The sequence below is a fragment of the Entelurus aequoreus genome, linkage group LG13 (genome assembly GCF_033978785.1).
Source record: "Entelurus aequoreus isolate RoL-2023_Sb linkage group LG13, RoL_Eaeq_v1.1, whole genome shotgun sequence".
Taxonomy (NCBI): Eukaryota; Metazoa; Chordata; class Actinopteri; order Syngnathiformes; family Syngnathidae; genus Entelurus; species Entelurus aequoreus.
Window position 1 is genome coordinate 65531690 of NC_084743.1, and position 12949 is coordinate 65544638.

At 38.4% G+C, this 12949-nt stretch overlaps 1 protein-coding gene across 2 annotated transcripts in view; it reads left to right on the plus strand.

The window, feature by feature from the left end:
- veph1 (ventricular zone expressed PH domain-containing 1) overlaps nucleotides 1–12949 on the plus strand; it is a 251566-nt gene that overhangs the window by 196353 nt on the left and 42264 nt on the right. The window contains exon 10 of one of the 2 annotated variants that reach the window (XM_062068176.1): nucleotides 5741–6123. In XM_062068176.1, the coding sequence (XP_061924160.1) occupies nucleotides 5741–6123 (383 nt within the window). Of the gene's footprint in view, nucleotides 1–5740; nucleotides 6124–12949 lie in introns of those variants that run through there. The other variant, XM_062068178.1, reaches the window with a different exon arrangement.

A 12949-nucleotide genomic window follows, 5' to 3' on the forward strand; every position in this document is an offset into this window, starting at 1 on the left:
AGTCTCCAGGTCGCTCTGGGAGAGATAGGCCTTGGTCTTTGCTAGGGTTCTGAGATGGTAAAAGCTGGTACTAACCACTGAGCTGACCTGTTTGGTGAATTTGAAGGCACTATCAAAGATCACACCGAGATTTCTCACGGAGGACCGGATGTTTACACCCAGAGGACCAAGAGCACTGACAGACGAGACTGGAGATGTATCGCCGAAGATGATTATCTCGGTCTTGCTCTCATTAAGGTTGAGGAAGTTAGCACTCATCCATGCTTTAATGTCAGTCAGACAGTCAAGCAATGGTTGAAGTGCGACCTGTCCTGTGGCCTTAAGAGGTAAATAGATCTGAACATCATCGGCATAACAGTGGAATGGGACATTGTGCTTGACCAGGATTTCACCTAAAGGTAGAATGTACAGTAGGAAGAGTATGGGACCCAGGATTGACCCCTGAGGAACACCACAGGTAAGGGGGGCCACCGAGGAGAGAAAGTCTCCTAGCTGCACAGAGAAACTCCGGTCAGTTAGGTAGGACTGAAACCAGCTTAGGGCTACACCTGAGATGCCCACGTACTGCTTCAGTCGTGACAGTAGAATCCTGTGATCCACTGTGTCAAAGGCAGCTGTGAGGTCCAGAAGCATCAGGATCACAGGACTACCAGAGTCAGCGGCCAGAAGCAGATCGTTTTGCACCCTCAGGAGTGCCGTTTCAGTGCTGTGAGATGTTTTGAAACCAGATTGGAATTTCTCGTGGATGTTATTTGCAGCTAGAAAAGATTGTAACTGGACATACACTACTCTCTCAAGGATTTTGGACAGAAAGGGTAACTGAGAGATAGGCCTAAAGTTAGAAAGAACAGACGTGTCAAGATTTTTCTTTTTAATTAAAGGCTGCACCACAGCATGCTTAAAAGCAGCCGGGACATATCCGGAGGAGAGGCAGGTGTTAATCAACCATAAAATAGTAGGGCCAACTGAATCAAGGACTTCTTTGAGAAGGCGAGAGGGAAGGCTATCTGATGGGCAATATGTGGGCCGCAGGTGTTTGACTGCGTCCGAGAGGGAGGAGAGGGAAATAGGCTCAAACTGCTCGAAAACAGCAAGCTGGGGAAGCGGGGGAGGGGGAGGGAGAGGAAGAGCGGAGGTGTCAGATGGTCTGAGTGCAGAGATTTTGTCAATGAAGAAGTTTAAGAAACTTTCACAGAGGACAGGTGAGGGGACAACAGGTGACACATCACGGGGGTTGATGAGAGAATTTAAAACTTTAAAAAGAACTTGGGGTTTATGACTGTTACTGGAGATCAAGGTGGAAATATACTTTGTTTTCGATGCTTTTACGGCTCGCTGGTATTCAGACACGGAGTCCCGCAGGATTTGGAGGGAGACATGAAGCCTATCCTTCACCCACTTTCGCTCCGCGCGCCTGCAAGCGCGTCTGAGAGCGCGCGTAGAGTTATTTAGCCATGGTGTTAGAAAAGCTTTGCTACGTTTGGATCTAAGGGGCGCAACAGAGTCCAAAATATCAGTGCAAGCCGAGGTAAACATGGAAAAAATCTCGTCAGCAGTAAAATCACAGTTTACACCCAGTACACAGATTGAATGACTATTGAAGGCAACTGAAAACATAGCAGCAGTTGAAGGGTTGATCATGCGTGAGCGGCGCTCGGGGACATAGCTGGAATTATTGCCAGAGCACGGGATTACCGTTGTAAACAAAATTGGTGAATGGTCGGAGAGAGACATAGCACATATTTCATTTACAGAAACAGATAAACCATATGATACCACGAGATCTAAAGTATGTCCCTTTTCGTGTGTCGGGCCAATGACAGATTGCTTGAGGTCAAATGAATCAAGGAGATTCAGAAAATCTCGGGCCAGAGGTTTTGATTGGCAGCAAACATGAACATTAAAATCGCCGCAAATTACAATTTGGTCGTAATTCACCAAAATCCCCGATAGAAAATCAGCAAAGTGATGTAAAAAGTCTTTGTTGAATTTAGGTGGACGATATACCACTGCGCACAGAACAGGGGGAGACAGAATTAATTCAAAGAGTTGTAGTTCAAAACTACCATAGGTAACGTGTGGAATCTGCCGACAAGTGAACGAAGATTTGTGAACAGAGGCTAAACCTCCTCCGCACCTGCCTGTAGTCCTGGGGGAGTTGAGGAAATCACAGTCCGGTGGAAGCAATTCGGAGAACGCCACATTGTACGATATGAATGGCTAACGATGGAGTTTGTAGTATCATCGTCATATCGTGATAATGACACATTCTTGTTATCTTACAAGCGAACAAAAGGTGTCCACAACCCACTGTTGCATCCTCGCTCGCGGCTAACGTCCCTCCACAGTGCAAAGCCGCTTCTAAATCACTAATCCTCGCCTCCCTTGCAGCAAATAGCTAAGTTTCTTCCAAGTATTATTATCACTGGGGGACTAGAAAAGTCAGCAAACATGCTACATCTCAACCAGTAGAGAGTTTTTTTTTAAAAAAAGCATAGTTAACCGCTAAGCTAGAGCAGTGTTTTTCAACCTTTTCTGAGCCAAGGCACATTTTTTTAATTGAAAAAATCTCGAGGCACAACCACAAGCAAGAAAAAAATTAAAAAATGAAATTCAGCAGCCGATATTGACAATAAAAAGTTGTTCTCGCAATTGTTGGATATGACTTTAAACCATAACCAAGCATGCATCAATATAGCTCTTGTCTTAAAGTAGGTGTACTATCACCACCTGTCACATCAAGCCGTGACTTATTTGGAGTTTTTTGCTGTTTTTCTGTGTGTAGTGTTTTAGTTCTTGCCTTGCGCTCCTATTTTGTTGTTGATTGTCATGTACGGATGTACTTTGTGGACGCCGTCTGCTGCTCCACACGCTGTAAGTCTTTGCTGTCGTCCAGCATTCGGTTTTTGTTTACTTTGCAGCCAGGTCAGTTTTAGCTTCGTTTTGCATAAACATCCCTGAGCTTCAATGCCTTTTCTTAGCGGCACTCGCCTTTTGTTTATTTTTGGTTTAAGCATTAGACACCTTTTTACCTGCACGCTGCCTCCCGCTGTCGTCTGCATATCGTGATCACGACAAACCATGTTCCTGACATCTACAAAGCAATTAGCTACCGGCTGCCACCTACTGATATGGAAGAGTATTACACGGTTATTCTGCCGATCTCTAGACAGCACAGACACTCAACAACGGCACATTTGCGGATTATAATTACTGGTTTGCAAAAAATATTTTTAACCCAGTTAGATGAAATTACATAATCTCTCACGGCACACCAGACAATGTCTCACGATACACTAGTGTGCCGCGGCACAGTAGTTGAAAAACACTGAGCTAGAGCTCTTGAATGTTAACAAGTGTAGGCGGATTGATACAAATATTGACAGTAATGATACTAAGTATAGTATCAGTTAATGCTCGATTCTACAATCCATATTTACGATCACAAAATATTTTTTTGTCATTCTTGTTGTTGTTTACAAACTAAGGACATGAGAGCCAGTTTTTGCTTTTGTTGATTTATTTTGTTACGAAAGCTGACTTTTTTTTTGGTATAAATTTTGTCAACTGAATTTTTTTACATCAAATTATGCTGAAAATTGTGAGCAAAATGTGTGCGTTTAAAAATACGGTTTGTCACAATACAGTAGAGTGTTTTAAAAATTCAATGTACAAAAAAATTTGTGCAGAAAAATTCAGTGTAAAAAAATGTGGTGTAAAAAAAACAACCAAAAAAAATGTGTATAAAAAAATTTAATAAATAAAATATTATTCAGTGCAAAAATATTCGTTGCTTCAGAATTTAAGACCCACTTCTGGTAAATTAAATTAAGACTGAAGCAGCTCATTAGCTGGATCTGAGACAGGATCGATTGCTTCAGCCTTACTTTGCTGGAAGTGAGTCTGGATTTTTCTGCAAAAACACTGTATTTTAACAAACTTTAGTCACAAAGTTTATTCAGTGAAATTGTCAGCATAATTTAATGTAAAATAAATTTAGACCACAAAATTCAAAAGCAAAAAAATTCAGCTGCATAAATTCAAAGTTAAAAAAAAGCTTTCTTAATGAAGTCACAAATTATCCTGACTGTTACGTTTCGTTGATGGAGTTGTTGGTGTGGACCCCAGGAGGCAGAGAAAGCAGGTCAAGTGCATGTGCAAATATACTGACAAAACAAAAATAGTGCACGGGAAGCATATCTGGCTGGCCTAGAAAGCACGCTGATTGGCAATCAGGAACAGGCCTGTCCTGAGTGCAATGAGATATGTGAACATATGGCGCTAAACAGGAACTAGAAACAACAAAATAATAGTCCAAAACAGGAAATAACGGAAAAGAACTACAGGCAAAGCCTGTCATGTGGGATCATGACACGGACTTTATTAATATGTGGGATCTGAGCTGAGGATGTCGTTGTGACTTGTGCAGCCCTTTGAGACACTTGTGATTTAGGGCTATATAATATTATTATACATTTTGTATGTATAAAGGGAATTGGGGAAATAATTGTAATGTTTATTAATAGCGTACTGGTCACATTTGAACCGATACAGAACCAATTCTTAATACCTGGGAATTGATACTGGTACTCAACGGTACCAATCTTCTGTACTTTTGTGTGTGTTAATAAATGTAAATTTGTTAGATAATACAATTTTATTTTTCAATGTAATAATTTTTTAATGCAGCCTAATTAAGAGCGGTTTTAACTCGGTTTAAAGTATTATTTATATGCCAAATGATACATTTTGGTATATATTATAATCGCAGGAGGCTGCAATAATTATATCACCATATCTTTTAGTCCCCCATCCCTAGTTATAACTAGGCTTACTGTAAATTCAGGACTCATTTTTTCCAACGCTTTGCACCCTGCGGCTTTTAAGACGGCGCGGCTAATTTATTGATTTTTCTTCTCTGATGGCAATAAAAAAAAAAAAAGTAATTTAAATAATAAATAAATAATTTTTTATGCTATGGCGCCATCTTTTGGTGGAATTTGCTCACTGCAGGTGCTGCATTGTCCTTCCATTTATCGGTAGTGCTCTTTTCTTTTTTTTTTCCACCGGAGTGCTGTTCAGTCTTCTCGCCGTCCATAGCATTTCTATTCATATGGATTCTTCATTCATTACTCCAAGCAACATTTGTAAGTTTTACAATACAACTAAAACAATTCATACTTACGAAACCGTCCCAGATGTCTAATAGGAGCGTTTTCATGCATATTTGTACGCGTAATATAAAGACACTAGCGTTTATAGCATTAGCTAATATGCTAACAAATTTACGAGTGTCTGTTAGTAGCATTAACTTACAAGGGCATTCCTTTTTGTATTGTTTCATTTTCACAAAATCTTCAGTAAATTCACCAAGACGTCACCTTGGCATTATTGAGTGTTTTTAGCTGATTGGAGAGCTAGCTTTCGCAGTTAGTGGGTCCATGACGATGACTTTTATTTTGTTTGGTCAGCCGTTTTACTGCCTTGTTACAGACACCGTTTGGAAACAATTAGGGTATGTAAATAAACATTTAAAGAATCTTACTGGGTAAATAACTAATTTCGCAACCTATATATCTGCGGTTTATAGTCCAATACGGCTAATATATGGGGGGGGGGGGTTATCCTAAAATTCTAGGTCTATCTAGTCCAGAAAATCCGGTAGTTGCGGCACAATTACAATTCAAAGTTTTTGTCTTGAAATAGCATTCAGCTGTGGTAACATCGTGTTTTGAACAAGGTCAAAGAGCTTGGCTCTCCACGCCGTGCGCTCGCGGTCCATCAACTCAGACGGCGGGGAGGACGCGGAGGGAGTGGAGCTCAGTCTAGACAACGTCGCGTTCACCGGCACTTTGCCCTGCCAGCGCAGCCCAGTAGGAAGTCAGGAAGTGACGCCTCCCGCTGAGAACGTGGCAGACGACGTCCCCGCGTCCGCCGGCGTGCCGGACAGAGGGGTCAAGGAGACGGAGCGAGGTCAAAGCGGGCAGAAGAACAAAGAGGAGGAAGACGTCGGGGAAGCCGACAGACTCTTGGTCCATCTAAGAAACAATATGGAGATGATCCGAGAGTTCTGCAAGGACCTGGTTCTGCAGATCCCCATACCAGAGCAGTGTGTCATAGAAGGTAAGACCACATAAACTAACACATGCATCACTTTACACTTCTTTTTAATCTCATGTTATTTCCATAATTCATTTTTTTTTTCTGTGTTTTTTACATAAAAAGGAGAAAATTAGCAAATTTACCTTTCATTCGTTCTTTTGTCAAAATGTTGCATAGATTGTTTTACAGATCATCTTCAAGCCGCTTTCTACCTAAAAAGCTAGCATAAAACGTTAGCATGATAATACAAGAGATGTTTGCATACTTCTAAAATGGCGCCAAGTATCCAAATCTTTTTAGGTTCAAACAAACAAAATGACCTAAAAAGCTAGCATAAAATGTTAGCATGGTATTATAAGAGACGTTTGCATACTTCTAAGATGGCGCCAAGTATCCAAATATTTTTAGGTTTAAACAAACAAAATTACCTAAAAAGCTAGCATAAAACGTTAGCATGGTATTATATGGGATGTTTGAATAGTTTTAAGATGGTGCCAAGTATCCAAATATTTTTCGGTTCAAACAAACAAAATTACCTAAAAAGCTAGCATAAAACGTTAGCATGGTATTATAAGAGATGTTTGAATAGTTTTAAGATGGTGCCAAGTATCCAAATAGTTTTAGGTTCAAACAAACAAAATTACCTAAAAAGCTAGCATAAAACGTTAGCATGGTATTATATGAGATGTTTGAATAGTTTTAAGATGGTGCCAAGTATCCAAATATTTTTCGGTTCAAACAAACAAAATTACCTAAAAAGCTAGCATAAAATGTTAGCATGGTATTATAAGAGATGTTTGAATAGTTTTAAGATGGTGCCAAGTATCCAAATATTTTTAGGTTTAAACAAACAAAATTACCTAAAAAGCTAGCATAAAACGTTAGCATGGTATTATATGAGATGTTTGAATAGTTTTAAGATGGTGCCAAGTATCCAAATATTTTTCGGTTCAAACAAACAAAAATACTTAAAAAGCTAGCATAAAACATTAGCATGCTAATACAAGAGACGTTTGCATACTTCTAAGATGGTGCCAAGTATCCAAATATTTTTCGGTTTAAACAAACAAAATTACCTAAAAAGCTAGCATAAAACGTTAGCATGGTATTATAAGAGATGTTTGCATACTTCTAAGATGGCGCCAAGTATCCAAATATTTTTCGGTTCAAACAAACAAATTTACCTAAAAAGCTAGCATAAAACGTTAGCATGGTATTATAAGAGATGTTTAAATAGTTCTAAGAAGGCACCAAGTATCAAAATATTTTTCGGTTTAAACAAACAAAATTACCTAAAAAGCTAGCATAAAACGTTAGCATGGTATTATAAGAGATGTTTGAATAGTTCTAAGAAGGCGCCAAGTATCCAAATATTTTTCGGTTCAAACAAACAAAATTACCTAAAAAGCTAGCATAAAACGTTAGCATGCTATTATAAGAGATGTTTGCATACTTCTAAGATGGCGCCAAGTATCAATATCTATAATTTTCTTTTAGGTATGAACATAGAAAATTAGCTACAAAGCTTGCCTAAAACGTAAGCACGCTAATATCAACATGTTATATAAGAGACGTTAGCAAACTTCCAAGATGGCGGCAAGTATCAAAAACCAGGATTTTTAGATTAACATGCAAAATGAAATAGTAAGCATAAAATGTTAGCATGCTAACATTAGCATGCTAGCATGTGACCAGATAAAGAGTAAATACCCAAAATGCAGTATTTGTAGGTGTAAACATACAACATTACCTAAAAAGCTAGCATAAAACATTAGCATGCTGAGATCATCTTCAAGCCGCTTTCTGAAAGTCGCTTCCGGATGCGCCCGTTTTGTGGGCGGTCTTATTTACGTGGCTCACCTTCGACAGCGTCTTCTCCCCGTCATCTTTGTTGTAGCGGTGTAGCATGCAAGGACGGGAGTGGAAGAAGTGTCAAAAGATGGCGCTAACTGTTTTAATGACATTCAGACTTTACTTCAATCAATAACAGAGCAGCATCTCCTCATCCGCCGGCAATGTGTACCGTGAAAAAACGTTCGACCGGAACTCTCTAGTAACTAAAGTTCCTTGGGTGAATAATGTAAACTCACTACACCGGTATGTTTTAGCGCTTTCATGGCAAGTTTACTGACGGATATAAGTAAGAACTTTACACTACTTTAGAAATGGCAACAGCGGAGGATGAATGTCACATAACAAGAAGATAGAGAAAAAGAAGAAGCTTTATCAACTACGGTGTCGGCACGGACTACAAAGGCGGATACGCGCAATTTTTCAGGATTTATGCAGATCCCAAATACAGATCAGCAGGTACCAGAAGGTAAGAAAAGTTGCTTTTGCATAATATTGTGAAAGAGAACACCAGATAATGTCTTACCTTATACCAGTGGTTCTTAACCTGGGTTCGATCGAACCCTAGGGGTTCAGTGAGTCGGCCTCAGGGGTTCGGCAGAGAGTCAAGACACACCTGACTCATCGTGTAAATAAAAATGTATTACGGATACCCCCAAACAATGTTCCCTCTAATTTTCCATATGTGTGAGCAAACGCAAAAACTCCTTGAGCATTCATGTGGAGCGCATGTGAGCGACGTCAGACGTGCACATGCACTGTGGCCACACCAGCAGCACACCCGTCCCAAACCTGACTAAATAACAAGTTCCATGTTTTATTATTATAATCAAATGACAGCAGTCATTTCCATGAGATTATTTTCTAATCATCAGCGGTCACTCGAACGAGTATGACAATCCTCCTGGTAAGGGTGTATCCCTTTATGGATGATGTCTGTGCGTGATTGTGTTTTACGTGGGGAGACTGGTGCACAGACAGTCACCACACGATCCTTGACAGAATCGGGTCAGGGTCCAGTGGCATGGAGTCCAAGACGACTGCGGACCCTTTTCTGCTGCAGCCTTCTTCCGCCATCGCAGCCGTTGTGGTAGTTCTTAAATTCACTGTCTTCCGCCTGCTCCGTCATTGAGGTCTTCACCGTATCCTTGGCTAGGGGGCAGTCAGGTACTAGGCCTTTGCCAAGGGCCACCTGGGGTAACAGTAGTAAAGGGGTTAACCTCCTAGTGCCCCAAGACCCCATAGAGGAGCCTCCACTGCCGGATGCACTTTAACGTCATGCCCAGGACACTATCGTCTAATATAAGTGTTTTGGCCCACTTACAATGACTATAACATATTGTTTTTCATGAGCTGTGTACTAGTATTATATGTCTGGGTGGGGGATCCTACTTTGGAAATAATGTGTACCCCTTTCAGATATCGCATTTAGTTCCCACTAAAACATTCACATGTTGCACAATGAGATGTAAACATGGGATCATGTGTACATTCCTGTAAAATATACCTTTATTAGTATTTCTTTAATATAATAACATCATTTTATGATTACGGTTCGGGTTCGGTGAATGGGCATATGAAACTGGTGGGGTTCGGTACCTCCAACAAGGTTAAGAACCACTGCCTTATACACACACCATAATAATACTCGTATATTTAATGCACGGAAAATCCATCAATCAGTGCGGCTTCATAGCTTACCAAAGTCATACTAAAACATTTTGATAGATTTTTGAGCGCGTTGTGTAATGTTCTATATCAGGGGTCACCAACCTTTTTGGAACCAAGAGCTACTTCTTGGGTACTGATTAATGCGAAGGGCTACCAGTTTGATACACACTTAAATAAATTGCCAGAAATAGCCAATTTGCTTAATTTACCTTTAACTCTATGTTATTATTAATAATTAATGATATTTACACTTAATTGAATGGTTTAAAAGAGGAGAAAACACGAAAAAAATGACAATTACATTTTGAAGCATAGTTTATCTTCAATTTCGACTCTTTAAAATTCAAAATTCAACCGAAAAAAGAAGAGAAAAACTAGCTAATTCGAATCTTTTTGAAAAAATTAAAAAAATAATTTATGGAACATCATTAGTAATTTTTCCTGATTAAGATTAATTTTAGAATTTTGATGACATGTTTTAAATAGGTTAAAATCCAATCTACACTTTGTTAGAATAAATAACAAATTGGACCAAGCTATATTTCTAACAAAGACAAATCATTATTTCTTCTAGATTTTCCAAAACAAAAATGTTAAAAGAAATTCAAAAGACTTTGAAATAAGATTCAAATTTTATTCTACAGATTTTCTAGATTTGCCAGAATATTTTTTTTGAATTCTAATCATAATAAGTTTGAAGAAATATTTCACAAATATTCTTCGTCAAAAAAACAGAAGCTAAAATGAAGAATTAAATTAAAATGTATTTATTATTCTTTACAATAATAAAAAAAATGTTTTACTTGAACATTGATTTAAATTGTCAGGAAAGAAGAGGAAGGAATTTCAAAGGTAAAAAGGTATATGTGTTTTAAAAATCCTAAAATCATTTTTAAGGTTGTATTTTTTCTCTAAAATTGTCTTTCTGAAAGTTATAAGAAGCAAAGTAAAAAAATTAATGAATTTATTTAAACAAGTGAAGACCAAGTCTTTAAAATATTTTCTTGGATTTTCAAATTCTATTTGAGTTTTGTCTCTCTTAGAATTAAAAATGTCAGGCAAAGCGAGACCAGCTTGCTAGTAAATAAATACAATTTAAAAAATAGAGGCAGCTCACTGGTAAGTGCTGTTATTTGAGCTATTTTTAGAACAGGCCAGCGGGCTACTCATCTGGTCCTTACGGGCTACCTGGTGCCCGCGGGCACCACGTTGGTGACCCCTGTTCTATATTCTCAATGAAACATGTAAAATGTTGCCATCATTTTGCACTCTACACGTATCTCTTATGTTTAAATGATAAATGATAAATGTTTGACTGCCATCTACTGGTCACACTTATCATTACACCATGTACCAAATAAAATTGCTTTGAGGTCGGTAAGCACAACCAGAATTATTCCGTACATTAGGCGCACCGGGTTATAAGGCGGACAGTTGAGTTTTGAGTTTTAAGTGCGCCTTATAGTCCAGAAAATACAATAAGGGAGAGAATTGGGATACAGTCTGTTGCACTAAAAGTAGGTAAAATTCCATCCAGATGCAGAATTTCCTTTTGGATCCAAAGAAGCTTAATGTCAATATCGGGTCAGGGCAGTTCACACGTGGATTTCACGGCTGACTAATATTTAAGCTTTGGCAGAGAGGTCTGCGATTTCATTGTGCTCTTCTTTTATCATGTTAACCTGCTATTACGTCCCCAAAAGGTCACCACACACACACACACACTCAAAAACGCAGCATTGTATATAATAAGCTCCAATTTATTACTCTGGATGTTCATCCCCATCCAGAGGGTATACATCATTTCATTCTTTCCTTACCTAAATGTTGTTTTAATCCAGCGTTACCAATTGTTTTGCTTCCAAAGACTTCTAAGGTGTAATTCAGTTTCAACATGTGTGCTTTTAACGAGAGGTCCGAGGCCCCAGATCTCAGCAAATATTAAACGGCTCACCTTGTTAAAGCCGCAAAGAGCGTTTGCAAGCATGATTAATGGCCTTGCCATTAAAACCAGCTCCCAGGTGTGAGTTAAATAACTGCCTAAGACTTAAACTACACAATTCAATAAGTTTCAGTAACTTTAGGAACATTGAGGTTTATGATCAACTGTAAATGGCAAATATTAAGCAATTCAAACAGGTGGAGGGTTGTGCTATGTTACATGTAGATATGATACTGTGTGTGTGTGTGTGTCAGAGAGAGTGTGTGTGTGTGTGTATTTTTTGGCAGGTTATGCTGTTTAGTATCAAGAGGCCAAATTTCACTTTTTGTGAGAAAGTGAAAAATTGTTCTGACGTACATTTGCTGCTTTCATCTTCGGTCGGATGCTATCTTTTCCAACTCGTTCAGAGTGAGATTAAAGATTTTTGAACAGTATTTTCCCGGACAGTTTGCCCGGCAGGTTATTTGGGCATGATATCATATCTGTGTTTTTGTTAGCTTACATAGTCCAGTCAAATGATTATTTCTTTATTGTTTTAAGGCGGAGGTGTCAAAGTCGTGTTCACCGAGGGCCGCGTCTAACAGTGAATACTATTATTACACACATTTTTTATGCATTTTATTAGTAGATTTTTTTTTAACTATAATGTAAAAAAAATATGGTAAGTTGCAATACTTTCACCTCAATTGTTTTTGTATATTACTGTATATGGAAAAACTACTTTTTATGGTAAAAAAAAAAAAAGGCAGCTCAGTTGCCAGAATTTTACTGGAAAATGTACATTTGTTTTTTTTTACTGTAAATAGAGAAAATGCTGTAAACATTTAAGTAAATTTCACAATTTTACCTTGAAATCTGTTGCTACTTTTACATTGCACAATTTGATGGATAACTTGCTTTGAAATAGAATAGAATAGAATAGAATAGAATAGAATAGAAAGTACTTTATTGATCTTTGGGGGAAATTCAGCACCACAGTTTGCTCACAATAGACAATAATAATAATAAAAAATATAATATATATAATATATTATATACACTACCGTTCAAAAGTCTGACGTCACCCAAATAATTTTGTGGAATAACCTTCATTTCTAAGAACAAGAATAGACTGTCGAGTTTCAGATGAAAGTTCTCTTTTTCTGGCCATTTTGAGTGATTAATTGACCCCACAAATGTGATGCTCCAGAAACTCAATCTGCTCAAAGGAAGGTCAGTTTTGTAGCTTCTGTAACGAGCTAAACTGTTTTCAGATGTGTGAACATGATTGCACAAGGGTTTTCTAATCATCAATTAGCCTTCTGAGCCAATGAGCAAACACATTGTACCATTAGAACACTGGAGTGATAGTTGCTGAAAATGGGCCTCTATGCACCTATGTAG